General features: G+C 39.0%; 1 protein-coding gene across 1 annotated transcript in view; it reads left to right on the forward strand.

Moving 5' to 3' along the window:
* The window catches only part of GPC6 (glypican 6), a 1,102,936-nt gene extending 1,089,758 nt beyond the window's left edge, over nucleotides 1-13,178 (forward strand). Inside the window, exons 8-9 of the mRNA XM_019666367.1 lie at nucleotides 4,111-4,286; nucleotides 8,766-13,178. Of these exons, the coding sequence (XP_019521912.1) occupies nucleotides 4,111-4,286; nucleotides 8,766-8,968 (379 nt within the window). The 3' untranslated portion in view covers nucleotides 8,969-13,178. The remainder of the gene's footprint in view (nucleotides 1-4,110; nucleotides 4,287-8,765) is intronic.
* The last annotated feature ends 12,152 nt before the right edge of the window (nucleotides 13,179-25,330 follow it).

Below are 25,330 nucleotides of genomic sequence, written 5' to 3' on the forward strand. Positions count from 1 at the left end.
TAAACAACAGAAATTTATTTCTCACTGTTTAGGAAGCTGGAAGTTCAAGATCAGCATGGTCAGTTGAGGACCGCCTTCTGAGTCACACACTTCTCACTGTGTCTTCATGTGGTGGAAGGGGCAAAACTAGCTCTCTGGAAACTCTTTTATAAGGACACTATTTCCAATCATAAAGGCTCCATCTTCATGACCTAATCACCACCCATAGTCCTCACCTCATAATATCATCATCTTGAACATTGGGCGTTCAACATATGAATGCGGGAGGAACACAAAAATTCAGACCATAGCAGATGCGAAAAAAAGTTCTGCACAACTGCCAAAGATTTAGTTCTTATACACGCTCTTGCAAAAGAAAAAGTAACCAAAATGGAGAAGCCATGCTTGACTGTTCATGGATGCCACCCACCTGCCACATCACAGCATGAAGCAGTGACAAACGATGACACCCCTGTTTGTCCTCATTTCTGGGTTCTCCCTGCCCCAGATAAATGGGGAGCCATCCTCAGAACCTGAGCTATCTGTAACAAGATTCCCCTTCTTTTCCATATCTCCCAGAGCTGTGTGGGTGTAGAAATAGAATGCTGTCATGCCAAAGAGCTGGTGCAAAATCTAATAATGTAAGAATAAGATGGGCTCAAAAACGCATCCATTCTTGTGGTATATGATTGTTATGAAAAGAGATCAAACATGACAGGTATCAAGTAATTGGTTTCATGGGTCCTGGTGCTGACCTGGGCTTCCATAGATCCTTCAGAGTATGCTCTGGACATCCATAGATTTGTCCTCAGGATACACTCTGGAGTGACAAAATGGCCATTTTCTTTTTCAACTGTGTTTTTCAGTTTAAGTTTCCACATTGTCTCTAAAGTTACCCTTTGAATACACTGAAAGGAGAAAAGGTTCTTGAGGACACAGGTGCATTGTTCCTTGTTTTTATTGTAAGTGGCTGAGCATCAATAGGCACAGTGAGAGGCTGGGTGTATTTGGCAGTCTCTTATTGTTCCTCGATACTCACACTCCCAGGGGTATCATTCCCAATGTAAGCTATCGCAGTCAGCTCCTGATAAATGAGTCTCTGCCAGCCATGCAGTGCACACACTATCTGAACGAAACAAAGCTCTCCTCTGACTCAGCACAGGTCCAGCTGCAGGAATCATTGTCCTAAATGTCCAGAGCCAACACCAGAACTGACGGTCACCTTTCAGCTCCTCTCAACTCCAGTGCCAGCAAAGGCTGGCCTGCGCTTGCTGCGATTTATTCCAGCGAGCTTTAATAATTAGCTAGAGCTCATGGAGCCGAGCACACATAATGGAATGTCAGTAATGGTCAATCCAATGTCACATTTTAGAAGCTGTATCAGAAGACAATCTCAGACTCTAACAAGAATTTATGACTATACCAGATATACTAGCATAGAAGTTCTGCATTACTGAAAAAATAGAGCGATATAGTTCCATAACTTTTTTAAAATTTTAATTAGGACATTTTTTTAAAAGCAGTAGGTACTGGGAAGCTTTATGGAAAAGAATTTGCAATGCACTCTCTGTGTTTTATTATTCATTATGTAGTGACCATTGTGAAGTCAATTTTGTTCAAGGTATGAATGAAGATCTGGAGCTTATTTGGGGGAACTCAAATTTAAAAGTAGGTAAACCAACTTATATACAAATACATCAAGCATAAGATTTCAATACCTGAAAAAAAAATGACTTAAATATAAGTGTCTCTGTGTGTTTCTATTTCTTCTTTTGGAGACTGATGGGTGGAGCCTTTGGTTTATGAAACTTGGGAAATTACCTGCAGGAAAGGGAGGAATTTTAAGCACAAGTATACTGTACAAGAACATATAAACAGGAAGAACAAAATAGGAGAAAGGAAGTTTTTTCCAGCTTTCAAGCAACAATAGTAGAGGCAGTAAAAGAATGATAATAATAGCAATTAGGCAGGGCTGCTAGCAGCCTCCTGTGCTGGATGTCCTGAGTCCCCTTGAGATCCACTCTTCATCCTTCCACCTTGGTCTGTGCCCTAAAAGAGAACCTCTACCAACTGGATCACCTGAGTCCCCTTGCTTGCTGGCTTCCACTTGTTTTCAGCCAATGGGAGGCAGCAGCCGGAGGCCAGAAGGAGGGACTAGAGAGGTCAGGGTATCATTCTCTCAGCTCCTTCCCTGATGGTGGGCCTTGGTTTGGCAGTTGCTGGGTCATTTGGCCCCTGTCTGTGATTTTTCCACCCTATGCTGATTTCCTTTAACTTAGTCCACACTTTTGTAAATAGTTTCTTCTTGAAACTCTCTTTATTACCCCTGTTTCTTACCAGGACACAAACAAATATAGAACATTTGTAGGAATTAGAAAAAAGGCACTCAGATGGAGGCATGAGGTCCATTATACTATTGTTTCTCTTTTGGTATATATTGAAATTTTCTACAACAAAAGGATTCCAAAAAAAGAAAAGAAAAAGTGCCCCTTTTCGTGAATGGTGCCCTGCAGGTGCATAGCTTCATGGGCACAAAATTCAGGCTGGATTTCAGCCCCTATTCATTCCCTTGGCAGGTGACTTTAGGCAGTGCACAAAATGCCCAGCCAAACCTGGCAGCCTGCAAAAGGATGGGCAGATCCCTAACAGCTGGAAAATATCTTAAGGAGGAAGTGAGGATCGACCTGGGTCTTCAAGGATATTTGGGACTTAAATGAGAAAGTGTATTGTAGGCGATCATAAAACGCATACAGGGACAGGCAAGCATAAGATGAATACAGGAAATAGATCCCATAAGGGAAGAAAGGTCCCTTGAAGGAAGTGTTGCAGCATAAAAAAGTAGAGACAAGATGGATATGGGCTTCGATTGCTGATGCGAACGGTAAAGTGTGAATCGTAGCTTATGATTGACTAGGCAGTATGGTGCAGTACCTGGGCACATGGCTCTGAAGTTAGACTGGCCACGCTTTCGTCAGGGTTTTGCCTTCTGTTAGCTCTGTGACTTTACACAGTTACTTTTCCTCACTAAGCCTCATTTTTCTACTTTACAAAATCAGGATAAAATAGTACTACCTTGTAGATTCTCTGGGAAACTGAATTCTAAAATACATATAAAGTACTTGGCACAATGCCTGGCTTTAGTAAGTTCTCAATGGACATCAGCTACTATTTTATGCAGATTAATCAGACAGCATGTGCAGAATGCACTAGAAAGGAAAGAGAGGATAGGGAAGTCAGGTTGAGGCTGCTGTAGGGACGCAGGAAATGGGAGAAGAGAAGCAGGTGGGAGAAGCTTTGAGAAGAAGAGTAGGAGGACAAAAAACTGACAGGTCAGGAGCGTGAGAAGTCAGAGAGGGCTCCAAGCACTTTTCTGAGATCATTAGTCTCCCCTGGTAGAAATGCACCTAGACAGCTTAGGCAATTGACATGGGAAGACTGACAATTTTGACATTTTAGTACAAGGAAAAGAAATAATATAAATTTGCCATTTTAGTGCAACTAAGAAAATCAAGGAACCATTAGATTTTACCCTTTGTTTTACACAATATTGAATTAGACCCAAGATTTTAATACAAAATAAAAATGCTAATGGACACCTCAAATGTTTCAGTAATCACTGGTGACTCCTCGAACTTTCCAAAGATGTTTTTTTATATCCGCAAGTTTCTTCTGATTAAAATCTGAGGTAAGGCCTCCTCAGGTGAGAACGAGCATCCTTATACAAGAGAACTTTGTAAGATCACCTGGAATTTGCAAGTTTAGCTCTGACTAGCAAAAGTAACAAGAGAGCTGAGGAAGCTATCAAGTCCTTGACTCAAATATTTAACATTTGGGGTGGAGGGAGAAATAGTTAATTTTAAGTAATAATTTCTGTAAGTCCCCAATTGTGCATTCATTTGTAGGCAAGCCTACCTAAGAATTCAGTGCTTTTTCAAAAACCACTCTGAGGCCACTGTGGCCATATCGTCCCCAAGAAAATTTATTTCATGCTTTTACTTTGGCCTTTTTTCCAGGAACTGAGCCCAGTTTTTGCCAACATTTTGGCTCACTGTTGGAAACAGCATGGCAGTATCTGGTTCTGAGGTCCCTCCTGCCTCACCCTTGTCTGTTCTCTCTCTCTGTGCCCTTCAGATACTTGCCTGAAATTATGAATGATGGGCTGACCAACCAGATCAACAACCCGGAGGTGGATGTGGACATCACTCGGCCCGACACTTTCATCAGGCAGCAGATCATGGCTCTCCGTGTAATGACCAACAAACTAAAAAATGCATACAATGGCAATGACGTCAACTTTCAGGACACAAGTAAGAAAGCCCTTACCAGTACTAGTAACTAGTAACTAGAAGTCTTTACGAGTTCTAGAGCGAAAAATGATTGTAGAAGATTATACCATCATTTTTCTTCAAGAGCAATGTGCACCTTGTAGCTTGTATCATTCTTGCCCAATCTGCAAAGCTGTTTATAGTCCTTTGGGCAGAGAGCTCCAATCCACAAAACTTAGGATACTACTAAAATCATAACTGGCCTTAAGGAATTGTTTTAGTGGATTGTATTCAGCCATGCCAAAGCTAAAATTGAGTTTCAACTGCCAGTTGATCCATTCATAATAATGGATTATTTATAATAAATAATAATAATAATTAATAATAATAAAGCAACAAAGTAATGTTTTCACTTTTTCATTTCCCCAACAGCATTTATGTCTCTGCCCCAAACTCCTGCCCCCTCCCACCACCCCAACCACCAAAAGAAGAATGTTCTAAAGATTTCTCAGACAAGGCTGAGCTGGAATCCTTGTTTTATCATCCATGAACTTTAACACCTTATTTCTTGAGTCTCAGGTTCTTCTTATATAGAATGGGAAGCAACCTTACCTAAGAGGTTATTGGAAAGTTAGTTGAGGCCATATTTAAAGGAGTAAGATAATATCTCTCGTGTGCCATGGATTCAACTGTATTTGTTCTCTCTGTATCCCATCATACACATACAGAGACTATTGACATTTGTATCTGAAATATTGACAAAAATAGTAAAATGCTAGTGCATTAGTATACTTGCTATTTTATTAAATATCACAAAAGCATCAGAAGTGATTTGAAAGGCTACTAAGTGAATATTGACATGAAACTACATTTGAGTTTTGTCTAAATGGTTTCAAGATGCATATTAAGGCAAGTTTTTTGTTTGTTTCTTTTCTTTTCTTTTAAGTAAGTACTCTTGCAGAGAGAGTTTTCAGGAAAAGATTTCTTGGACATAAGATGTGGAGTTGCCAGTGATTCTGTAATTTGGTCACTGAAGCAAAAGATGCTTATGTGCTTGAATTAATGAGACAAAAAGAAGTTACATATGGAAGACATTAAGTCTTCTAAGTCTTAGCCATCTTCCTACCGAGTTGTCCCCTACAGAAAATTTTTAGTGCTTTATTCCATTTTAAATAACTCAAAAATTAATTTTCTAAATGCAGGATAATTGCCAACTCAATAGACTTTATTGCTATAAAATTTCTCAGAGTCATCCCATTATTTCTCTTCCTCTTTACTAAGCCTCTCCTTTTCTCTTCAAAAGGGAACATTACACAAGGTTTTACCCTTTCTGCTTCTCCCTTGCTCATTACTTAGCCTTGCTCACCTCAATTTATCCATTATGTCTTCACTAGCTAACAAAATGCTTTATTATCTGGATATTAAATTATTCATGATACATAAGACTTAGTTGATGTTGGCCATGTTTAAGGAATGTCCTTGAAAAGAGATTTTGCTCAAAAGAAAATAAAAATCATCAGTAGTTAAGAGCATCCCTTAACTCTAACCCAACACCAAATTTGACCCTTTATTTTAGGATAGCTGTCTGTCATACAAACCATTGTCACTTCTAGCCATCATCAACCATATTGCTTTTGACATTTTTAAAAATTACACTTTAAATACCTGCATTTGTGATTCCTCTTCAGAAAGAGATGGGACCATTATTTTTCTCAACTGGAGTCCCTGTCGTTATTTGCTTACCATATTTTTAATAATCTAAATCACTTTAATAATATCTTTGCAAAGGTTATATTACTTCTTGTTCATAATACTAATGTCTAGAACAATCCCCTTAGCAATTCTGATATCTCTGAATTTAATTAATGGGCATTTTACCCCCTTGTAAAAGCCACTAAAGATAAGTCAGAGAAAATGTTAAGAGCCTGGTGTAGTGTATTTAAGTGATCTTGCCTGATATTTAGATGCCCGTTACAAAAAAAAAAAAGTGTGATGAGTTATGCCTTTCTCACTCAGGAGAATTAGAAGAGGCCCTGCATTTCCTTGGCTTTATTTAAGTAGCATCAAGCAGCCAAGATGGTGCCAGTCCTTCAGGAGCAGTTTATCAAGCACATCACCATATCAGGCCAGCAGGGTGGAGTTTGGGGCAATTGAATGGAATCACCGAGCAAGTTGGGGAAATAGCAGGTGTCATTACCAGGTTTACAGTTTCTTGAGTCCTCCCAGGCACATTATCTCATTTATACCCCATAACAATTCTGCGAAAGAAGTGGGATTATTCTCATTTTACAGGAAAGAAACAGAGCCTCAGCGAGGGTAACTGGCTTGCCCTAGTTCACTTAAATAAATAAAATATGGCAAGTTAAACTCTAGGTCACCTCTGCTGTAGGAACCGTATTTTTTCCATCAGGCATCATCGCAAGCACTGGGTTTGGGGTCCTCACACATTTTCTTAGGGTGTCTTCACACATACTCTGCAAGGTAAATGTTATTGTCCATATATGTTGAGATGATGAAACCGACAAAAGTTGAGTCAACTGCCCAAGGCACATTTATTCAACAAGTATTTACTGAGCACCTGCTGTATGCCAGGGACCATTCAAGGCAGTAGGGATCAGAACTGAACAGTTACACAAACTCTCTGCCTTCAAGGAGTTTACGTTCCCATGGAGGACACTAACCAGAAACAAGAAAACAAGCAACTAACACAATTGCACACAGCTAGCAACGGATGAAGCCTGTTCTGGGACCCAGGTCTGAGGCACAGGGTTCATGAAATAAAAAGAAACCAAGCAGTGGGAATAGAGCAGCCCCAGGGACATGATGGGCAAGCAGGGAATGCTACCCAACTCAAGGGAAGGGGTTCATCTGCCTGCGTGCATCAAATCCAAAGGAGACAAGAACAGGGATTTGCAGCAGAGAAAAGTAGATGTTTATTTAGGGAAATGGCAACAAGCCAGGAGACACAGGTGAGCTAGTGCTCTTAAGACCTGGCTCCCCCATGGCATGTAGGTGACAGATTATATAGGGCAAAATCACAAGACACCGTGGGTTAGGGGGTCAGGGTTGTATTAGGAGTTGATTGGTCAGAGGTGAGGGAAGGGTAATGAATAATTTCTTCAGATCTTGAGGATAAATATGAGGTCTTTTCTAGAGTCCCTCTGTCCAGTCTCATGGGAAAGTAGCCAGGGGTTCATTCCATCTTAGGGCTCAGGAGATAAAACCTAACTTAGGTCAAGATGTTATCTTCAGCCTGCAGCGGTCCAGACCCTGTGACCATTAGTCAGGTCCAGGCTATCGTCTTCTGCACGTTGGGGGTTTCTGATTATCTGGGGAAAAGGATAGGTCTCTAAGGGGAAAGAGAGAGAGAGACTTAAAGCTAGGACTTAAAGATAAATTTAATCAAAGTCTTAAGAACCCCCAGTTTCAGGAAGATACCACACTAAGACCACATACTCTGTGGGCATTGGTTTCAAGCAAGGAATGGCAAACATTTTTTGGAACGGGTCAGATATTAAATATGTTCAGCTTTGAGGGCCATACGTGAACATAGAATTAGACAATGTATAAATGCATGGATGTGGTGCATTCCATTATAACTTTATATATGGACACTGAGGTTTAAATTTCATATATACACTTTTTACAGGTCACAAAAATATGATTTTTTTATTTGATGTTTTTTAAAACACTTGAAAGTATAAAAGCCATTCTTGGGTCATGGGCCATACAAAAACAAACAGCGGGTCAAATTGGCCTGCAAGCCATATTCAGTCAACCATGGTGTAAAGGGAGAGGCTTATTGTTGCTCTTAGGAGGGGAAAAGAGGGGGAAAAGTACCAGAAGTAATAATAATGTGTGCCTTTCACAACTGTGCTGCTGTTCCCCTGACTTCCCACTTGCACTGTTTGCTTCCCTCTTATTACTTTAGTATTACTCCTCCTTACTTCCAAAATCTTTTCAAAATCCTTTATAAAAATATGATAACCACTAAGAACAATGGATCTGAGGTACAAAAAAAGCAAAAAATGGAATTTCTTAAAGTAATTTAAATATTGACCAGAATAAGAAATACAGTAAAACCTTGGATTGCGAGTGACGTGGTTTGTAAGTGGTCCGCAAGACGAGCAAACATTTCTAATACATTTTAACGTGGTAAACGAGCGATATCTTGCAATATGAATAGTTTGTTTCCAGAACGAATTATGCTCCCAAGCCAAGGTATTACTGTACTTTCAAATGCCAGCAAGGTAATGATGGCTTCTCCTTAGGTCTGGAAAATTCACTTGTTCCTTAGTTGGGCAACTCTGAATAGCAATTCACACTGTGTTTCAGATATCTATTTTGATACAGTCTACCCGCCCATCACAAACCTGCCAATGAAAAGCAAACCTGTTGGGGTGGGGTGGGGGGCCCTTCGGTGGAGAGATGTCCCCTTCCACCACCACGCCCCAATCTGTTGCGTGCCTCCCATCTTTACAGGTTATGGTCTAACTTTCTTTGTCAATCTGTCCACACCAGGTGATGAATCTAGTGGCTCGGGGAGTGGCAGTGGGTGCATGGATGACGTGTGTCCCACAGAGTTTGAGTTTGTCACCACAGAGGCCCCTGCCGTTGACCCCGACCGGAGAGAAGTAGACTCTTCTGCAGCCCAGCTCGGCCACTCCCTGCTCTCAGCATCTCTCGTCTCCATTGTCCTGGTACTGCAGAGACTGTGCAGATAATCTTGGGTTTGGGGTCAGATAAAACTGCATTTTAGCTATCTGAACAGCCAACTCACTTCTTTTCTTACACTCTTGGACAATGGACCATGCCACAAAAACTTACCGTTTTCTATGAGAAGAGAGCAGTGCTGCACTCTGCCTCCCTTTTTGTTTTCCCAAAGAGTACCGGGTGCCAGACTGGACTGTTTCCCCTTGCCTTCACTATCTGTGAAGACCTTGTTTATTCTAGAGAATTCTTACTCAAATCTTTCGTACCAGGAGACTTTCTTACCTTCATTTGCTTTTATGCTGCAGAAGTAAAGGAATCTCACGTTGTGAGTTTTGTTTTTTTTTAATCCCATTGAAACAACAAAAACGTAGGAAGAAAATAATTTTCTTTGTAAAATCAGGCCAAGCCCCAAGACAACTGTATTTTCAACGAAAAAGTAAACAAGAGAGAAAAATAAAAGAGCTTGAACACTTTAAGTTCAGCATTGTCAGGCAGCTCCCAGTGTAAGCTTTACTATGACTAATTGGGTTTACAAAATGCTATGGGGAGAAAGTTTGAAAGTTTTTTAATGTGGTGAAAATACGCTGTTGTCTTGGAGCAATCATCGTGCACTCTAACCACACAATGCCAAACTGATTCAGAGGTACTGATTCTAACTTCAGACTTCTATCTTTAACATGAGAGCAAAAAATTGCTATCAGTCAGCACCTCTCTCTTACCCTGCCAAATTTCAATTGCAGTAATGGCACCGTTCTGCTTAAGTCTCTTACTGTCTGTCCACTGTATCCAATTGGCGCAGATGTCCCCTCCATCTTCAGTTACTAGTGGACCCCCCACCAATTCATCCTCCCCATGGGTCTGAATTTCAAATAATTTTGAACAATACAATCACTTTGCTTTAGCCACAGGTTGGACATTGATTCGATGTTTCTGCCTCTGTGCTCATTACCCTCCCAAAAGAAGAGTTATTTTAATGAACCATTAAGCAATTCGATTCATAAGTGAGTTTACATTTTTAACTATTTGCTTTGTGTCGATTGGTTTCTGCATCACAAGGGCATTCTCTTACAAAATAACTCACAACAAAAGTCAAAACAAAAAAATATATATATAGTATTGACATGGAGATTTCTTTCACTTTTTTAGTCTTAGTATGATCATCTATTTTTATATCTATATATATATATAAATCACAGATTTTAACTTCTTAATTCCAAGCTCAGGGTTGACACACCTTTGTAACGAAAATGTTTTGTCAACCAGCTCTTCTTGTTTTGTGCTGCTCAGAGAAGGGACTCCTCAGTGATCTGTGAGCACCAAGAATCAAGAAAGAGAACTTTTTACGTATCTAACTGTCCATTTATTAAAAGTTTGCCAGGGCACACCCTTTTTGCATGAGCGTGCTTTGTCCTGGGTGCTCCAGACTGTACCAACCTCATGGGGAAAGCCATGGGTGTGCAGGACTTCACTGGTGATGGAAACTGAATGCGTAAAAAAATGTGTTATTCACACAAAACCATTGCTTTCATGTACAACACCTTCAGCCTAGGATTCCTGCTTGGCACTTGGAGAAATGTCCTAACACAAGAGGCCAATTTAGAGCCACAGACTAAATGATCTGCCAAGTGTGCCAAAGACAGGCCCTGTGCTCCCCCTGACAGAGAGAAGCAAAATAAATAAAACTGGGGCTTTATGAATACAGTTGGCTATCCATATGTTTCTTGGTTTTTGTGATGCATCTGGGGTTGGGAAAAGCAATGTTTTAAGACACCATAGTATACCAGTCACATTTTAATTAACCCATTGACAGTAATGACACGTAAATGGTATTTTTCATTGTGCATTCTCATCAAAATTATAATTAGTTATTGATTTAGTCATCACATTTAAGTAGAACATATGCGGCACAATAGTATTAAGTATAATTGAGCACTTTTGCGAAACTGAAAGTATGTAGAAACATCTATTGCTATTTTTTGCCTAATGAAATATGAAATGTAGGATTCTGAGAGGCTTTGTGGCATCTTTTCATTTAACTCTTTATGAAATTAACACTGAACCTAAGTCAGCATTACATACTTCTAGAAAATCATCCATTTCACTGCCAAACTCCAGCTTCCTGTCACCAGTTACACATAAAACATCTCTATGAAGGACCAATCATTTATGTTGCTCATTTCATTGTATGTTCAGAAATCAGTATTGTCTTTCTCCAATAATTAAGGTGCAATACAAATTAAATCAACCTTGATTTTCCAGAATATTTGAGTAATAACTTGTTTTTATGGTTTTAAATTCCACGTCTTTCATTTTAAAAATGTTTCTGCCTTGCCTTTTATGAAACAGATCAGAATGCCTTGTTTCCCCTGTGCTTTCAGCCCCAAATGGTTTTGTGCATGTATATGAATACACATTATATTAATGAATATGAACCCATATCCTGTACACACTAAACACACCGATAATAGATAAACGCCTGCTTCATTTATTTCAACACCTTCATCATCAATGGTATTCATATTGATGAGATATAGTGGTCCACATGAGCCAGGCAGAGAGCTGAAAAGACTATCAGTTAATGATTCCACAATATTAGACACCTGCATGGATGTGGTCAAAATATTATTCAAATTGTACTTTCTGGTTTTTATCATCATCTTAATATGTCGTATGATTTTCAGACTAATTTAACATGAGAATTTTTTTCCCCTCTGGGAATTAGTTTAGTCTTGTTACGCCATTTCAGTAAGCATTTTGGAATCTCACCTCACCCCACCCTGCCCCTGGCCAAATTAATTTCTCTCATTTCAGCATTGTGACAGGGGAAGCAATGATGCTCTATTATTTTTCATGATTTGCCCTCATTTGCTTAATGTCCCCTAAATTCTGTAATGACATCATAACCTCTGTTATGAGTAGAGAGGAATGGGCTCACTGAAATCAGACATTAGAAATTGTTGGGTGATGCTCATAACTGCAAACACTTAGCTTATTGAAGTGCCTCTATTTACATGTTTAGTTATAATATGTATTTTTCTAACAGAAATACACGTCTGTAATTGGTGTATATTATACTTTGTCTGTGTTATAACAAAAGCTAAACAGAGGCTAAAGTCTTTAGCAGAGAAGAATGAATTACAATTCATGAATTAGAGCTCTGCTTGTGGTTCTGTGTTGAAAGACAGCCATGACTACCTTCTGTCATTTTAATGAAGGTCAAGTCGGTACTTTGATTATAGCCATGGTAAAAACAACCTTAGCAATAGCAACCTGACTCCCTTACAGGGACTTACCCAGATGAGTATCTTGTATTACCTGCTTTACTTGTAAGGGATAGAAAATACTACTTTGTCTACACTGAAAAATGCTAGTATTCATTGACAAGCAGTAGTAATTATAAAAATAACATTCTATAATTCAAACACACTGAAAATATTATTGGATGCAGAACCCAGATATTTAATTTATACTCCCTGCTGCAGACATTAGCCTACTTTAATTCTTTAGCCATTACATACATGTTTTGGCTACACGCTGAACACCAACTAAAGTCCCCAAGGAGGAATAAAAACTTAGTAAATTCCTGAGTTGTGATTCTTTTGTTACTTCTCTTTGCAAGGCTAATTATCAGATGGTTTGATTAAAGGTGGGAGGGTTAGTAAATGCAAGTTTTGACTGACCCAAGACTTGCAGAAATTGAAACTCATTGTCATTTATTTATAGTCACTAACAAACCTGACTAACTTAAAAAAAAAAAAAGGCAGTTTCGCTTTGCCAGCAAAAGAGTAAAGGAGACCATAACTTATAAATTTGCAATGTGTTCCTCCTCGGTGGAGACATTAGCCCGTGTTTAGTTTTAGGCCAACTTATACAAATGGAGTATTGATTTGTATGCATTCCGGAGCCTTGCTATGTCATGGTTTGCTTCAGCAAGGGGACTCAGCTCAGCATGGACCCAACCTCATTCAAAGCTGAACAGTTACTGGGATCTGTGACCTGACCTTACAATGAGGTACTTCCATGAAAAGAAACCTAAAGATGGCCTAATTGTGAGGTCTCTGTGTGCATATGCATAGTATATATGCAGGACAAGTGTGTGCACCAATCAAACCTAAAATTTTATGTGACTGTCAAATGAATATTATTTGGATTAAGATTTTTTATTTCTGATTTGGATAGAAAATTGCTATTAATCTTGTATTAAAATAGTTTTTAAAAATCTACCAGTGCCCTTTCTGCATTTTCTTCATTACTGCCATAGTCTACATTTCAGAGATTTTGACTTTTTGAGAGCTTTTTAGAAACTATAATATTTAAAGAAAAATAAGAGAAAAAGAACCATAGATTAAATCAGTACCACTCACCTAAGTACACTTGGCATTTGAAATCATGAACTTTGAAAACTTGCGAATATTTAGAGCTTTCCAAGCATGTATGGAAGATACAGTATCTCTCTTCTTTGTTATTGGTTTCTTCTCTAAGATAAAATTTAGTCACTTGAGAACTGATGTCAACACTTTATAAATGAGGTCAGAAAAATAATATGGGAAAGAACTAACAATTCCCAAATTTAGTGAATTTAATTCATTTTTGTATTTCTGAAAGTTTCTATGCTCTCAGGAATGCTAAATATTGTATAATGTGCTAAAGATTTATTTAACAAATATTTATTAAACTCCTGTTCTGTGCTAAACCTGCTCTAGGAGCTGATCACTAGTTGTCAAAACCACCAGTTGGAAACTATTCATTCTTTACTAAAGTTAACTATGATTATTACAAATACATTGCTTTTTTCAGGAATGGTCTTTTAAATAAAGGAAACTATATAAAGATATCAAAAATACAATATTTAACTGTAAGCAATATTATAATTTATTTCACATTATGACCATATCATTTTCTATTGAGAAAAGTGATTTCTATAAAACAATTAAGGGAACTTTAGAATAATTTCATCTACAAAGCCAGAATATAACAAATTCTATTTAGAAAATAAAGTGAAAACAATTTCATGGAAAGGAAAAACATCCAAATGGTTTAGGGGGGAAAAAATAATAAAACCAGAGACACTGTTATCAGGTAACAACAATATTTGTTAATTAGCTCTTTGGATAAATTGGCTGAGATATAGTCAAAACATACAAACAAATGTGGAAGATAACATTGATTTTTAAAATATGAACTTGTAAAGTACCAGAGATTAGACATGGAGTGTTACTTCTTGAGAGCTAAAAATATGTAGCTATAAGTTTGTCTATTCAAATAGACAGTCTCAATCCATTCATTACACATACATTTCCATTCCATAGACACAATTATTTGTTGATATAAACATGTGGGCAAACATGTTTTGTTGGCTTATAAATGGGGCATATAACAAAGCCAGGAGGAATTAGATGGCTGCTTTTGTAGCCTGCTTAAGGAGCTCATACTGTCGCTCATGTTAAAACATAAAGCAGAGCAAGAAAATGGACAGTTACCCTGTGAGAGCTCCAGTTTAGAGAGAAACAGAAAGAAGACTAACAAACTGGATTTGAGGCAAACTGAAGAATACTTACCATGAATAAGGCTGTCTGTTTTTCAATAAAACAAGTGTCTAAGGATTTTTAAATTTAAAAAAAAAGAGCTGACCTAGGTAATAATGGTAATAATAGCCATTCATTCTTTCAATATATGTAATGAGTGAGTAATCATGTGCCAAACACAGTTCTGGGTACAAGAGCAAGACATAAGATTTCTGCTCTCAGACAGCTTACATTCTAGTAGAGGAGAGACAGACAACACAAAGTAAATAATAAAGAAGTTGATTTCAAAAAGGAGGAGGTGCCACGAAGTGAGATGGTGACTAAGGAGGACTCTCCTTTAGATCAGTGATCCAGGAGAGCCTCCCCAGTGATAATCAAGCTGTGATCAAATCACAGCAGGGAGACAGCCATGTGCTGACCTGGGGACAGAGATTTTCAGGAAGAGAAAGAAGCAAACGCAAAGATCTCAGCCCAGGAATGATCTTCATGTACTCCAGCATGGCTGGGGACTTGTAAGTGAGCTGTCAGTGGTGGATGGCTGAAGAGTAACCAGCGGCAGCCATGTTAAGTGTAATGGCCAAAACCATGGTCTTTTACCAGCTGGTGAAGCCAAAACCCTGAAAGGACTTATCCTTATGCGTTAGCCCAGCTGGTAGCACTTACTATCATTTTAAAGCATGTTTTAGCAAGGAACTATGCTAATCTCTTTATGTACTTCATCTTTATAGGATCTCTAGGATGGAGGAATAATAATGCCCATTTTTGAAGCACAGTGAGATTAATTAACTTGCCCAGTCATACACGCGAGGCTGTGACATGAACTGAGGTCTGTAACAATTAAGCAGAAAAGTGGCAGTATCTAAAGATAATTTTGGTTTTTTATTACAAATCCAATTGAATTATCCAAGGATATTCTTAGAATTGGCAACAAGTGCATGAACAGGAATACACAGATGTTTACTTGCATAGAAGGTATGTATTAAAAGTTTATTCCAAGCCATAGTGCCATTTAGTTGCTTTCTGTTTAAATTTTTTGTTTTTCAAAATTAAAATTTTAAGAAAATAAACTACGGATTCTGGTTTCTTGCATAGTTTTGAACATAAAGCCACTGTGAACCGAAGTTTGAAGCTTGGGACGGGAACATGTGTATCAAATCTGCTTTCCCCCTGTTTGCATATTTGGCTTTAATATCTTATTCACAGAAAGAAAATCATCCACAGAGCTTAGCCCAGTTCTCACTGGCTCTTCCCATACATGAGCTTTGTCTATAATTTATCTATTCAGGTAGGTCCAGTGGACCCAAAATATAAATCAAGTCAATATAACAGGGCCGGCTGAGTGGCGCAATAGTTAAGAGCTGGCTTGGGATGCCAGAGGACCCCGGTTCGGATCCCACATATGACGGCCAGTGACACTGCCCCTCTACAGCTAAGATGCTGAACAACAGCTCAACCTGGAGCTGGGCTGTCGTGAGTCGCTGGTGACGGCATAGGCTGCAGCCCCTGTGGCAGTGGGTTGCCATGGGCTATCGTGTGTAGCCAGCAGCCAGTGTCAATGGCCAGCAGCCGCAGTGAGCAGCCGTCCAGAAACCGGCGACTGATCTGCCTCACCCAGGAAGAGCGCAATGATGGTGCCAACTTGGGCCAGTAAAGCAACGTCCTCCACAACTAGACTGAAGAACAAAACGACAGCAACTTGTCTGTTCTCCTTCCCCCAATTCCCCAATAAAAAATCTTTAACAGAAAAAAACCCAATATAACAATTAGTCAATTCAAACAGACAACCAGTATGGCTTCTTTGTTGACTAAATTGACTGTTATAGCATCTTGCAAAGCCTATTACCTTATCACTGAAGACCCAGCCAAATCGAAGTCCTGGTAACAGTTTTCTCAGTTAAAATTTAGACCAAAGTGTGAGATACACTTGTGCCTTTCTTTTTCCTGGAGTTAAAGCTCCTTTTATTGTTGTATTCCACCTCATGCTTGATTAAAAGGCATGGGCCATTGCCTTCCTTACCTGAGAGAATCAGGGTTCTTGATTACAGGTTTTATCCCTTTTAAAAAGGTTATCCTTAGACATTTCAGAAAGGTAGGTGAATGTCAAGTTAGAGAAAAGTTTGTCTGCAAAACATCATTTCTCTATCTTGATCTAAAAATGCCTTCTATTTACATAATGTCACCCTAAAGGGAGCTTTCAAATTCATTTTCATTCATAATCTTCATCATACCTCCATGAAGTAAGCGGAAATCACTGCCCCTATTTTATCGTTCAGTGAAACTACCTGGTGGAGCCAAGTTCTTCTCACTATGTTTCTTCTCTTCCTTTCTTCTTTTTCTGTTCCTCACCCCCAGCCCATCCAAATCTTAAGAACTTTAGTATAAATCAATCTGGCTCCTATAAACCTTTCACTAATTTAGAACCAGCCCAATAGCTCAGCCACAGGAGCCCAGTATCAAGTTTTTTTTCCAAATTGAGCCTGAGAGAATGATACCCTGACAGTCTTCTGATTCATCTCTGGTCCTGAATCACATATTGTGAATTAGCATATGCTGAGTTTCCTTCATGTGAAAAATAAAATTAGATGTCCCAAAATTATATTCAGCCAAAGAAGCTTCACCCAAACTGTTTTATTAAAAGCTTGTTAGTGACACAGTAATGATTTTATTGGTTTTTATTTGTTTGAGCCATTGCATATGAATTAACATATTAACACTGTTTTTATACAGCCAAAGATAAGCCCAGGTTCTGTGCATGTGTTTATTTTTCAGCTTGAGGGTGTTTTGTTTGTTTGGTTGGTTGGTTGGTTGCTTGGTTGGTTTAAAGGGGAAACTTTACACTGAGTAGTATATTATTCGACAGAGAGGATGAGCCATGAGAAATGTGCAAGCAAAATGGATTTCTATGGGAAAGAATAAAAAAAACTTTCTCTGCAACCAAACTCTTTCTTCCTCTGGACAATCTTTGCCCTCCTAGTGCCTCATGAGCCGGGAAGGTGACATAGGATGGTCTGGAGGATGTAAAATGAAGAGAGAGAAAAGAATAGAAATCCAGTGCCATTTGAAACACATGATATCTCCGATACTTATTTGAGCATTTCTGAACCTTCACTGTGAAAGTCTCCTCTCAAAGAGAAAACTCCATGTAGACAATATGGAGCAATGTCACTTAATGAAAAACTTAAGAAGAAACCACAGAGAATGCCAACAAGCATAGGAAAAGGTGCTCAGCATCACTAATTATCAGGGAAATACAAATCAAAATGAAAATGAGCTATCACCTCACACTCAGTAGGATGGCCACTGTCAATAAAACAGAAAATAACAGGTGTTGGTGAGGGTGCAGAGAAATTAGAACGCTTGTAGACTATGAGTGAGAATGTAAAATGGTGTAGCCAGTGTGGAAAACAATATAGAGTTTCCTCAAAAACCAAAACATAGAATTATCATATGATCCAGCAATCCCATACTTGTGGGCATATCCTCATATGCAAAAAAATTGAAGAGATATTAGCACTCCCATTTTCACTGCAGCGCTGTTCACAATAGTCAAGAGGTAGATGTCCATCAACAGATGGATGCATGAAGAAAATGTGGTATGTACATACAATGGGAAATTATTCAGCCTTTAAAAACAAAGAAGTTCTAATATGTGCTACAACATGGATACCCTTTGAAGATATTATGCTGTGAAGTAAACTAGTCACACATACACACACACACACACACACACACACAATACTGCATGATTCCACTTATATGAAGTATCCAAAGTTGTCAGGCTCTTAGAAACAAAGTAGAATGGTGGTTGTCAGGGGCTGGTAGGAGGGGGAAAGGGGAGTTATTCAATATGTTGTTTCAGTTTTGCAATATGTAAAAATTCTAGGAATCTGTTGCACAGCAAAGTGTGCATATAGTTAGCACTACTGTACTGTACACTTGAAAAAGGTTAAGATGGTAAATTTTATGTTTTGTGGTTTTACCACAATATAAATAAAAAAGGAAGAGAGAGAGAGAGAGAGGAAAATGAAGAAAGGAGGAGGAGGAGGAGGAGGAGGAGGGGAGGAGGGAGAAAGAAAGAAAGAAAAAGCCCTGTTCCCAAGAAGCCCAGGGTCTAGTATTAGTGTGCGACTATAGAACAAATTCATAAACAGCTGACTGTATAATTGCTGTGAGAACTGTTGTGTTAGAGGCTTCCACCAAGTGCTACAAGAGTAAAGAAAGAGGCAAACAGGTGCTGTGGAAATAGAACTGGTTTTAAAAACAAAAGAAAAGAAAGGGAAGAAACCACAGTGGAATTATGATACACCGAATGAATAAATATTCTTCCCCATCCACGAGGCATAAATAAGAAGTCTGTATGTCCGAAATTATCCAACAGTTCCTTTTATGTCTGCTATTCCAGCATAATTGTTAATAGTACCCCTTTCATTCTCCACAGCATCCCAGATTTGAATGATAAATTGTATGGTCACCATCGCTATGAATAATGGCTATTCATATGATCAATTTACACTCAAATGTATGTAACATCTTATAATTTTTCAAAATACCCACGCAGCTGAAGAAGTACTGGATAATGTTATTCACCACTAAATGCCCTATTTAAATCCACCTTGCCTACTTATATTGAAAAATATCTGGAATCAGAATCAATATTCCAAAAACAAATCAAACATTGTTAAGTATGCTATGCAATCCTAACTCACAAATACCCAGCTCTAAACACTAACCTGCTTCCATCTCAAAATTGATTACACTTGGAACTTGATCCCAGGTGACTGACCCTTCTTGCTTTTCAGCAATTTTTGCTGGTTATGTCAGTGAACAAAAGCACTGACAGTTGGTGCTGCCCCAGAAGTTGTATTTTGGTTCCATTTGCTGCTGCCGGAAAGATGTGATTTGAGGCATGTTTTCTTCATTTGCCAATTTGAGCAGTCCCATAACAACGGCAATCGTTTTCTTTTGTCGTTTGAGTCACATGTAGGATCAAATTCTTGACCACCGTTGCTAAGTTGGCCATCTATATCAGAGTTCTCGACCTTTCTCCTGCTCTAGCATGCATGACACATAATGTTCACATCAAATGGTATCAGCAATTTTCTGTGCATTAAATGTAATCCCGTCCCTTTTTATCCCCCCCACTCAAATGAGCATACCAGAATGCAGGGAAATAATGGGTGTGAAGACAGCAGAGAGCTAATGATGAATTCACTCCAACTTATAGATAACCATTCATAAATTTGACTCATTCAACTGTTATTTCTTACAAACTACTTGTAACACTTTCTAATTGATTTCTACATTGGATTTATAAAACCATGTGTTGTTCCAGTTAACATCTGGGAGGGTATGTTCCAAAGAGAACAAAGTGTGATATAAAAGTGCCACCTGCTGATACTGTAGGGGAGAAAAATTTTTTTCTCTACCCTTCTAGGTTCTTTTGGCTGATCTAATAATTAAATTGGCATAAGGCAGATTAACAGAGAAAAACAAATTTAATTATGTATGTACAGGAGCCCCACAAAGACAATGAGATTCCAGAGTAAATTGGGCAATTGAGGCTTGCATGCCATCTTGAGCTAAGGAATGGGATATGGGCCTGGAGCTTCAAAGAGAAGGGCAATTCGCAGCATGACAAGCAGAGCAGATGCTTGGCAATTAGCTGTTTGCCCTGTCATACAGATAGGTCATTCAGATAAAAAGTGATCAGTAGTGATAGCTCTCTTTCCCAGCCAGGCCCCCACCTAAAGTCTTTTAAGTATTTAAGAGAGAGGTAAAAGTTTTTCTTGAATCTGCTGGGTCTTGATTGACTTCAGCTCAAAATAGTCCACATGCCTAAGTGGCACATTTTGGGGAGGGTCATTCTGAAACCCTTCAATACGCGAAATATAAAAAGATACTTCTTAGCCTGAAAGCCACTGGCAGAAAGAAAATTACTCCTTGTAAGTCACTCAGCCCTTTAAGGGTACTTCAGGCTCCCTTTTGCAGGAGCACCTATTCCTAAAGATATTCTTTTTTTTCTTTTTTCTTTTTTTTAAAGATTTTATTGGGGAATTGGGGGGAGGGGAACAGACTTGGGGAATCGGGGAAGGGGAACACACAGGTAGACAAATTGCTGTTTTGGTTTTTTTTGTTCTTCAATCTAGTTGTGGAGGACGTCGCTTCACTGGCCCATGTTGGTATGATCATTGTGCTCTTCCCGGGTGAGGCAATCAGTCGCTGGACATTGGTCGGCCACTCACAGCGGCTCTCAGCAGCTCACACTGGCTGCCAGCCACTCACGTAGCTCACGGCAGCCCACTGCAGCCCCGCTGCAGCCTAAGCCGTTGCCGGCGACTCACAGCAGCCCAGCTCCAGGTCGAGCTGTTGTTCATCATCTTAACTATAGAAGGTGAGCATCACTGGCCCTCAATGTGGGATCCGAACTGCAGCCCTGCTGCTCAGAGCTGGTGCTCCCAAGCGAGCTCTTAACCAGCTGAGCCACTCGGCCGGCCCTCTAAAGATATTCTTTAAAGATGTTGGACATGAATGTGTAGATTTGCTTCGTCTATGGAATAGAAATGAAGGTGTTTACTAGAATTAAAAATATTACACAAGACTTGCAAAATCTCGCTAGTGATCTAAATTTAACTTATATATTTATACTATGATATATGCTTAGGAAGATATATAATTAATCAAGAAATACTCTCTCTCCTCAAGGAGAATATAATAAGACCTACTAAAAAATAATAACAAAAGCAACACCAATGATCACAAGGCTTAGAAACCTTTCCGATATATTAATTCTGATTATTCTAAAAATAAAATATCCTTAAAAAAATAGTAGATACTATTATTGTCCTAAGCAGACAGATGAGGAAACAGAGGCACAGAGAGGTTGGCTCACCCAAAGCCCCATATAATTAGAAATTAGCAGATGTAGAAAAATGCTGAGTCATTATTCATAATAGCCAAGATATGAAAACAACCTGTCTTCATCAGCAGAGAAACAGATTTTTTTAAATGTGAAATATATATATATATATATATATATATATATATATATATATATGGAATATTATTCAGCCATGAGAAAGAAAGAAATCCAGTCATTTGGGATAATATGAATGGACATTGAGAGCATTTTGCTAAGTGAAATAATTTAGAGAAAGACAAATACTGTACAACATCACATATGTGGAACCTAATAAACTTGAACTCATAAAAACAGAGAATAAAATGGTGGTTACCAGGGCCTGGGGGTTGAGGCTACTGGGGAGATGTTGGTAAAAGGGTACAAACTTTCAATTATAAGATAAATACTCCTAGGGCCAGCCGAGTGGCTCAGTTGGTTAAGAGCGCACTCAAGAGTGTGAGCGCTGAGCAACAGCTGTTTGAGTCCCGGTCCAAGGTGAGCTACCAACAGGTTGCAGGATGGCTCAGCTAAAAAAAAAAAAGATAAATACTCATAAGTACTGGAGATCTAATATACAGCACAGTGATTATGGTTAATAATACTGTACTTAAAATATGTACTTGAAAGTTGCTAAGAAGGTAAATCTTAAATGTCCTCACCACAAAAAAGAAATGGCAGTTATATGACTTAATGGAGATGTTAGCGAAGGCTACGGTAGTAATCATTTTGCAATATGTAAGCGTATCAAATCAACATGTTGCACACCTTAAACTTACACAACATTATATGTCAATTATATCTCAATAAAACTGGAAAGAAAGAAAAGAAAAATACTGAAATTATCAGAACTGAAAACACAGTGTGGTTATTTGCAGAAGTACACAGCTCTGAATGAATGGAGGCAAAATTCTCCCTGCTATGCCGTAGCATAAAAGAAGGAGAGGGGCTACCTTTTGGAAATAATGATCTAGTGTTGGCTCCACTGCAGGCAAAGAGCATGAAAAATAGTCAGTGATCATCTCATTTCCATATATGCTTTTTCTCTGCCAAGATTTTAAAAATTGTGTTTCCCATACATACCCTGGGGTATGGGGAGAGTGCATAGCTCTGGGAGGATATTACATAAAGCCATATGTATGTGCACATAAATATATACAGGTTAGAATAATTGATCAAAGGGAGACCCAGGGGTCCCCCTCCAGCTCCCTATACGCCAAAGAAACAAACAAAGAGAAATATTGACTAGCAAAGTTCTGGTTCAATTTTCAGGTCTTGATGACATCAAGACAAACCACAGTGGCCTGTGCTGTTTATGAGATCATCTAACCCCTTGACTGAATTATAGCTTTATAATCGTACTCTCCTATTTATTACCCTGTGTACAGCACTCCATTATCTAGAGTGCTGTCAGGAAATATTTTCCCAGCTGCTGAATTACCCTAATCACAATTCTTTTCTAACCCGGCCCTGCTCCGGGCTGTGGGGATGGAGAAGGAGCAGAGTGGAGAGGGGAGTTCTCAGTGACAACCAAAAGAAGGTGCTTGACATTTCCTCCATGGTCTCGGGCAGCCTGTGCACCGGCTACTTTGCCCCAAGCCCTTATTAACCCAGCGTGAAATATGGCAATTTCCTAAGCCATGGTCATTAAAGTAAATACCACTTCTCCCCATAAGGCTTCTTTTAGCTGCTGCGTTCCTTGTGCTTGTTTACCTCATGATATTTCATGCCAAATATTTTAGAGACAGTGCTCAGAAATTGCAGAGCAGCTAGCCTGTGAAATGCAGTGTTCCCATCCATCAGGGGATGGAGTAGGCTGAAGGGATGTTGGGTTTTGTATTTTCTTTACATTCATTATGTGTGTCTTGCTGAGCCTGCCTTTTCCACAAATATTGAATACTGAGCTGACTAATGGCACTCTATTAAGACCAACTCATGTTGGTGATTATGCATCTTCAGAAAGTACTTAATAAACACTATTAAAAGATTTTGCTTTACAGCGATGGCAATCGGGCCAGATGTGATATTGTGTTATTAGACAAAGGCAATCTTGAAAAGGTTTCAAGGTAACATTTAAAAAGTAATCCTGTAGTAGGTTTCCTAGCGAGATGCCGCATAAGCGCTTAAACCACCTAAGAGGTTTGAGTTCAGATAAAGAATGTGTTACCAGATGGCGACAGTAATTACCCTGTCCTCCAACTCAAATTGTATTTACCCTGCCTTTTGCCTATAAAGTTGCCAAGACAATATCCAGCTTTTCTGCTGGAGCACACCATTTCATAGTTCCTGCTGTTGCACATATATTAATGAACGTGTGCTTTTATTAACAATGTAAGACAAAATATTTCAGCCATGTTGTTGCACCTACTGCCTCATACAGATCGTAAAGGACAAGGATAAAATTTAATTTGCAATAACTCTTTGGAGCTGTAGTAATAGTTGCCCAGAAGTTTTTTGTCAGAACATCTAGGCTTTTCATTAAGTACTCAGCCATTAAATTCTTTTCAACTCTGGCAGAAGCAGCCAGGGAACACTTTGGGGGCTCTATAAAAGGCATTCTCCTAATCTTCAAACTGTTGGAAAGACTCTTTAGCATCTGTTAAAATATTTTTATCCTTCTAATCTGCCTGAAACTAATAAGGAGAAAATTCTGAGATGTTTCTTAATTAAGCAGTAAGAAATGGTGAGGGTGGTCTGTGCTGAGTTAATCACATTTGGAAATCATGAAAAAAGCAAAAGAGTTACCGTATTTCCCCATGTATAAGACGCTCCCATGTATAAAACGCACCTTAATTTTGGGGCCCAAAATTTGAAAAAAAATGTATTACATAAAGTTATTGAACTCAAGTTTTATTCATCATAAAATTCATACAACGCCTCATCACTGTCAAAACTCCCAACCATGAGCTTGTCCTCATCTGTGTCTGATGACGAATCACTGTCTTCATATATTACCTCTCATGGCCTTCTCCTGCAGTGGCGTTTTCAGTAGGGTTTCTTCTTCCCGTAGCCAGTCTCGGATTGTTTTCTCAGTTGGAGGAGGACCAAACTTACGTTCAGCAGCATGATTTCCATTCACTTTTGCAAACTGGGTCACTTTTAACTTGAATTCAGCACTGTACGAAAATCTTTTCTGAGCCATTTCTGGGCAGAATGTGGCAAAACGTAACCTACCATAATATTACCGGTAACAAGTGCGAAACAATGAGCGCAAAGACAACAAGCACGAAAAAGCGGGAAATGCAAGTAAAATAAATCTACAACCACTGTATAAGACGCACCCAGTTTTTAGACCCCAAATTTTTTGGGAAAGGGTGCGTCTTATACATGGGGAAATACGGTAAGTACCCAAAATCCTTAGACATCTTATTTTCCTCTGAATGTGCCTTATTGCTATTATTAAGAAGTTTTTTCCTATATGTCAAAATAGGAAGACCCAAATGTGGAACAGCCCAAATGCAAGGAAGGTCAAGACTGTGAGCAATGGATAAAAAATCAGTAAATGCCTCTTTGGCAGGGGAGAGGGGAAGGAGGAAGGAAGCAAGGGATTGTGTGGGTGAGGAGGCTTTTGTTTTGGCCCCTTTGTTATTTAGCCCCATGGTTTCTGGGAGTGACCTGCAGAACTGCCTCCCTAACTAAGCAGGAAATACAATTGTAAGAACAGTGAGATGTAAAGCAAAAGGGGAGAGAGCAGCTGTAAGTAACTAAGGAGCTTGAGGCTGCTTCACCTAAAGGAATTCCTGGGGTGATTCTGGGGTGTTCACTGAGCATGCAGCTGGTAAAGAAAACAGAGCTGAGCGCACCAATCTCGGTCCCTGAAACCAGTCTGCAAACCTCTCTTTAAAATCGCCAGAAAGGTGAGCACCTAAACCCTTAAGCCTACTTTCTAGTGACTATTTTCAAACTAGGACTCAGAATCCCTACACTCCTTACAAGTGTTAAGAATGATTAAA

This window comes from Hipposideros armiger, unplaced genomic scaffold, assembly GCF_001890085.2.
Source record: "Hipposideros armiger isolate ML-2016 unplaced genomic scaffold, ASM189008v1 scaffold_468, whole genome shotgun sequence".
Taxonomy (NCBI): Eukaryota; Metazoa; Chordata; class Mammalia; order Chiroptera; family Hipposideridae; genus Hipposideros; species Hipposideros armiger.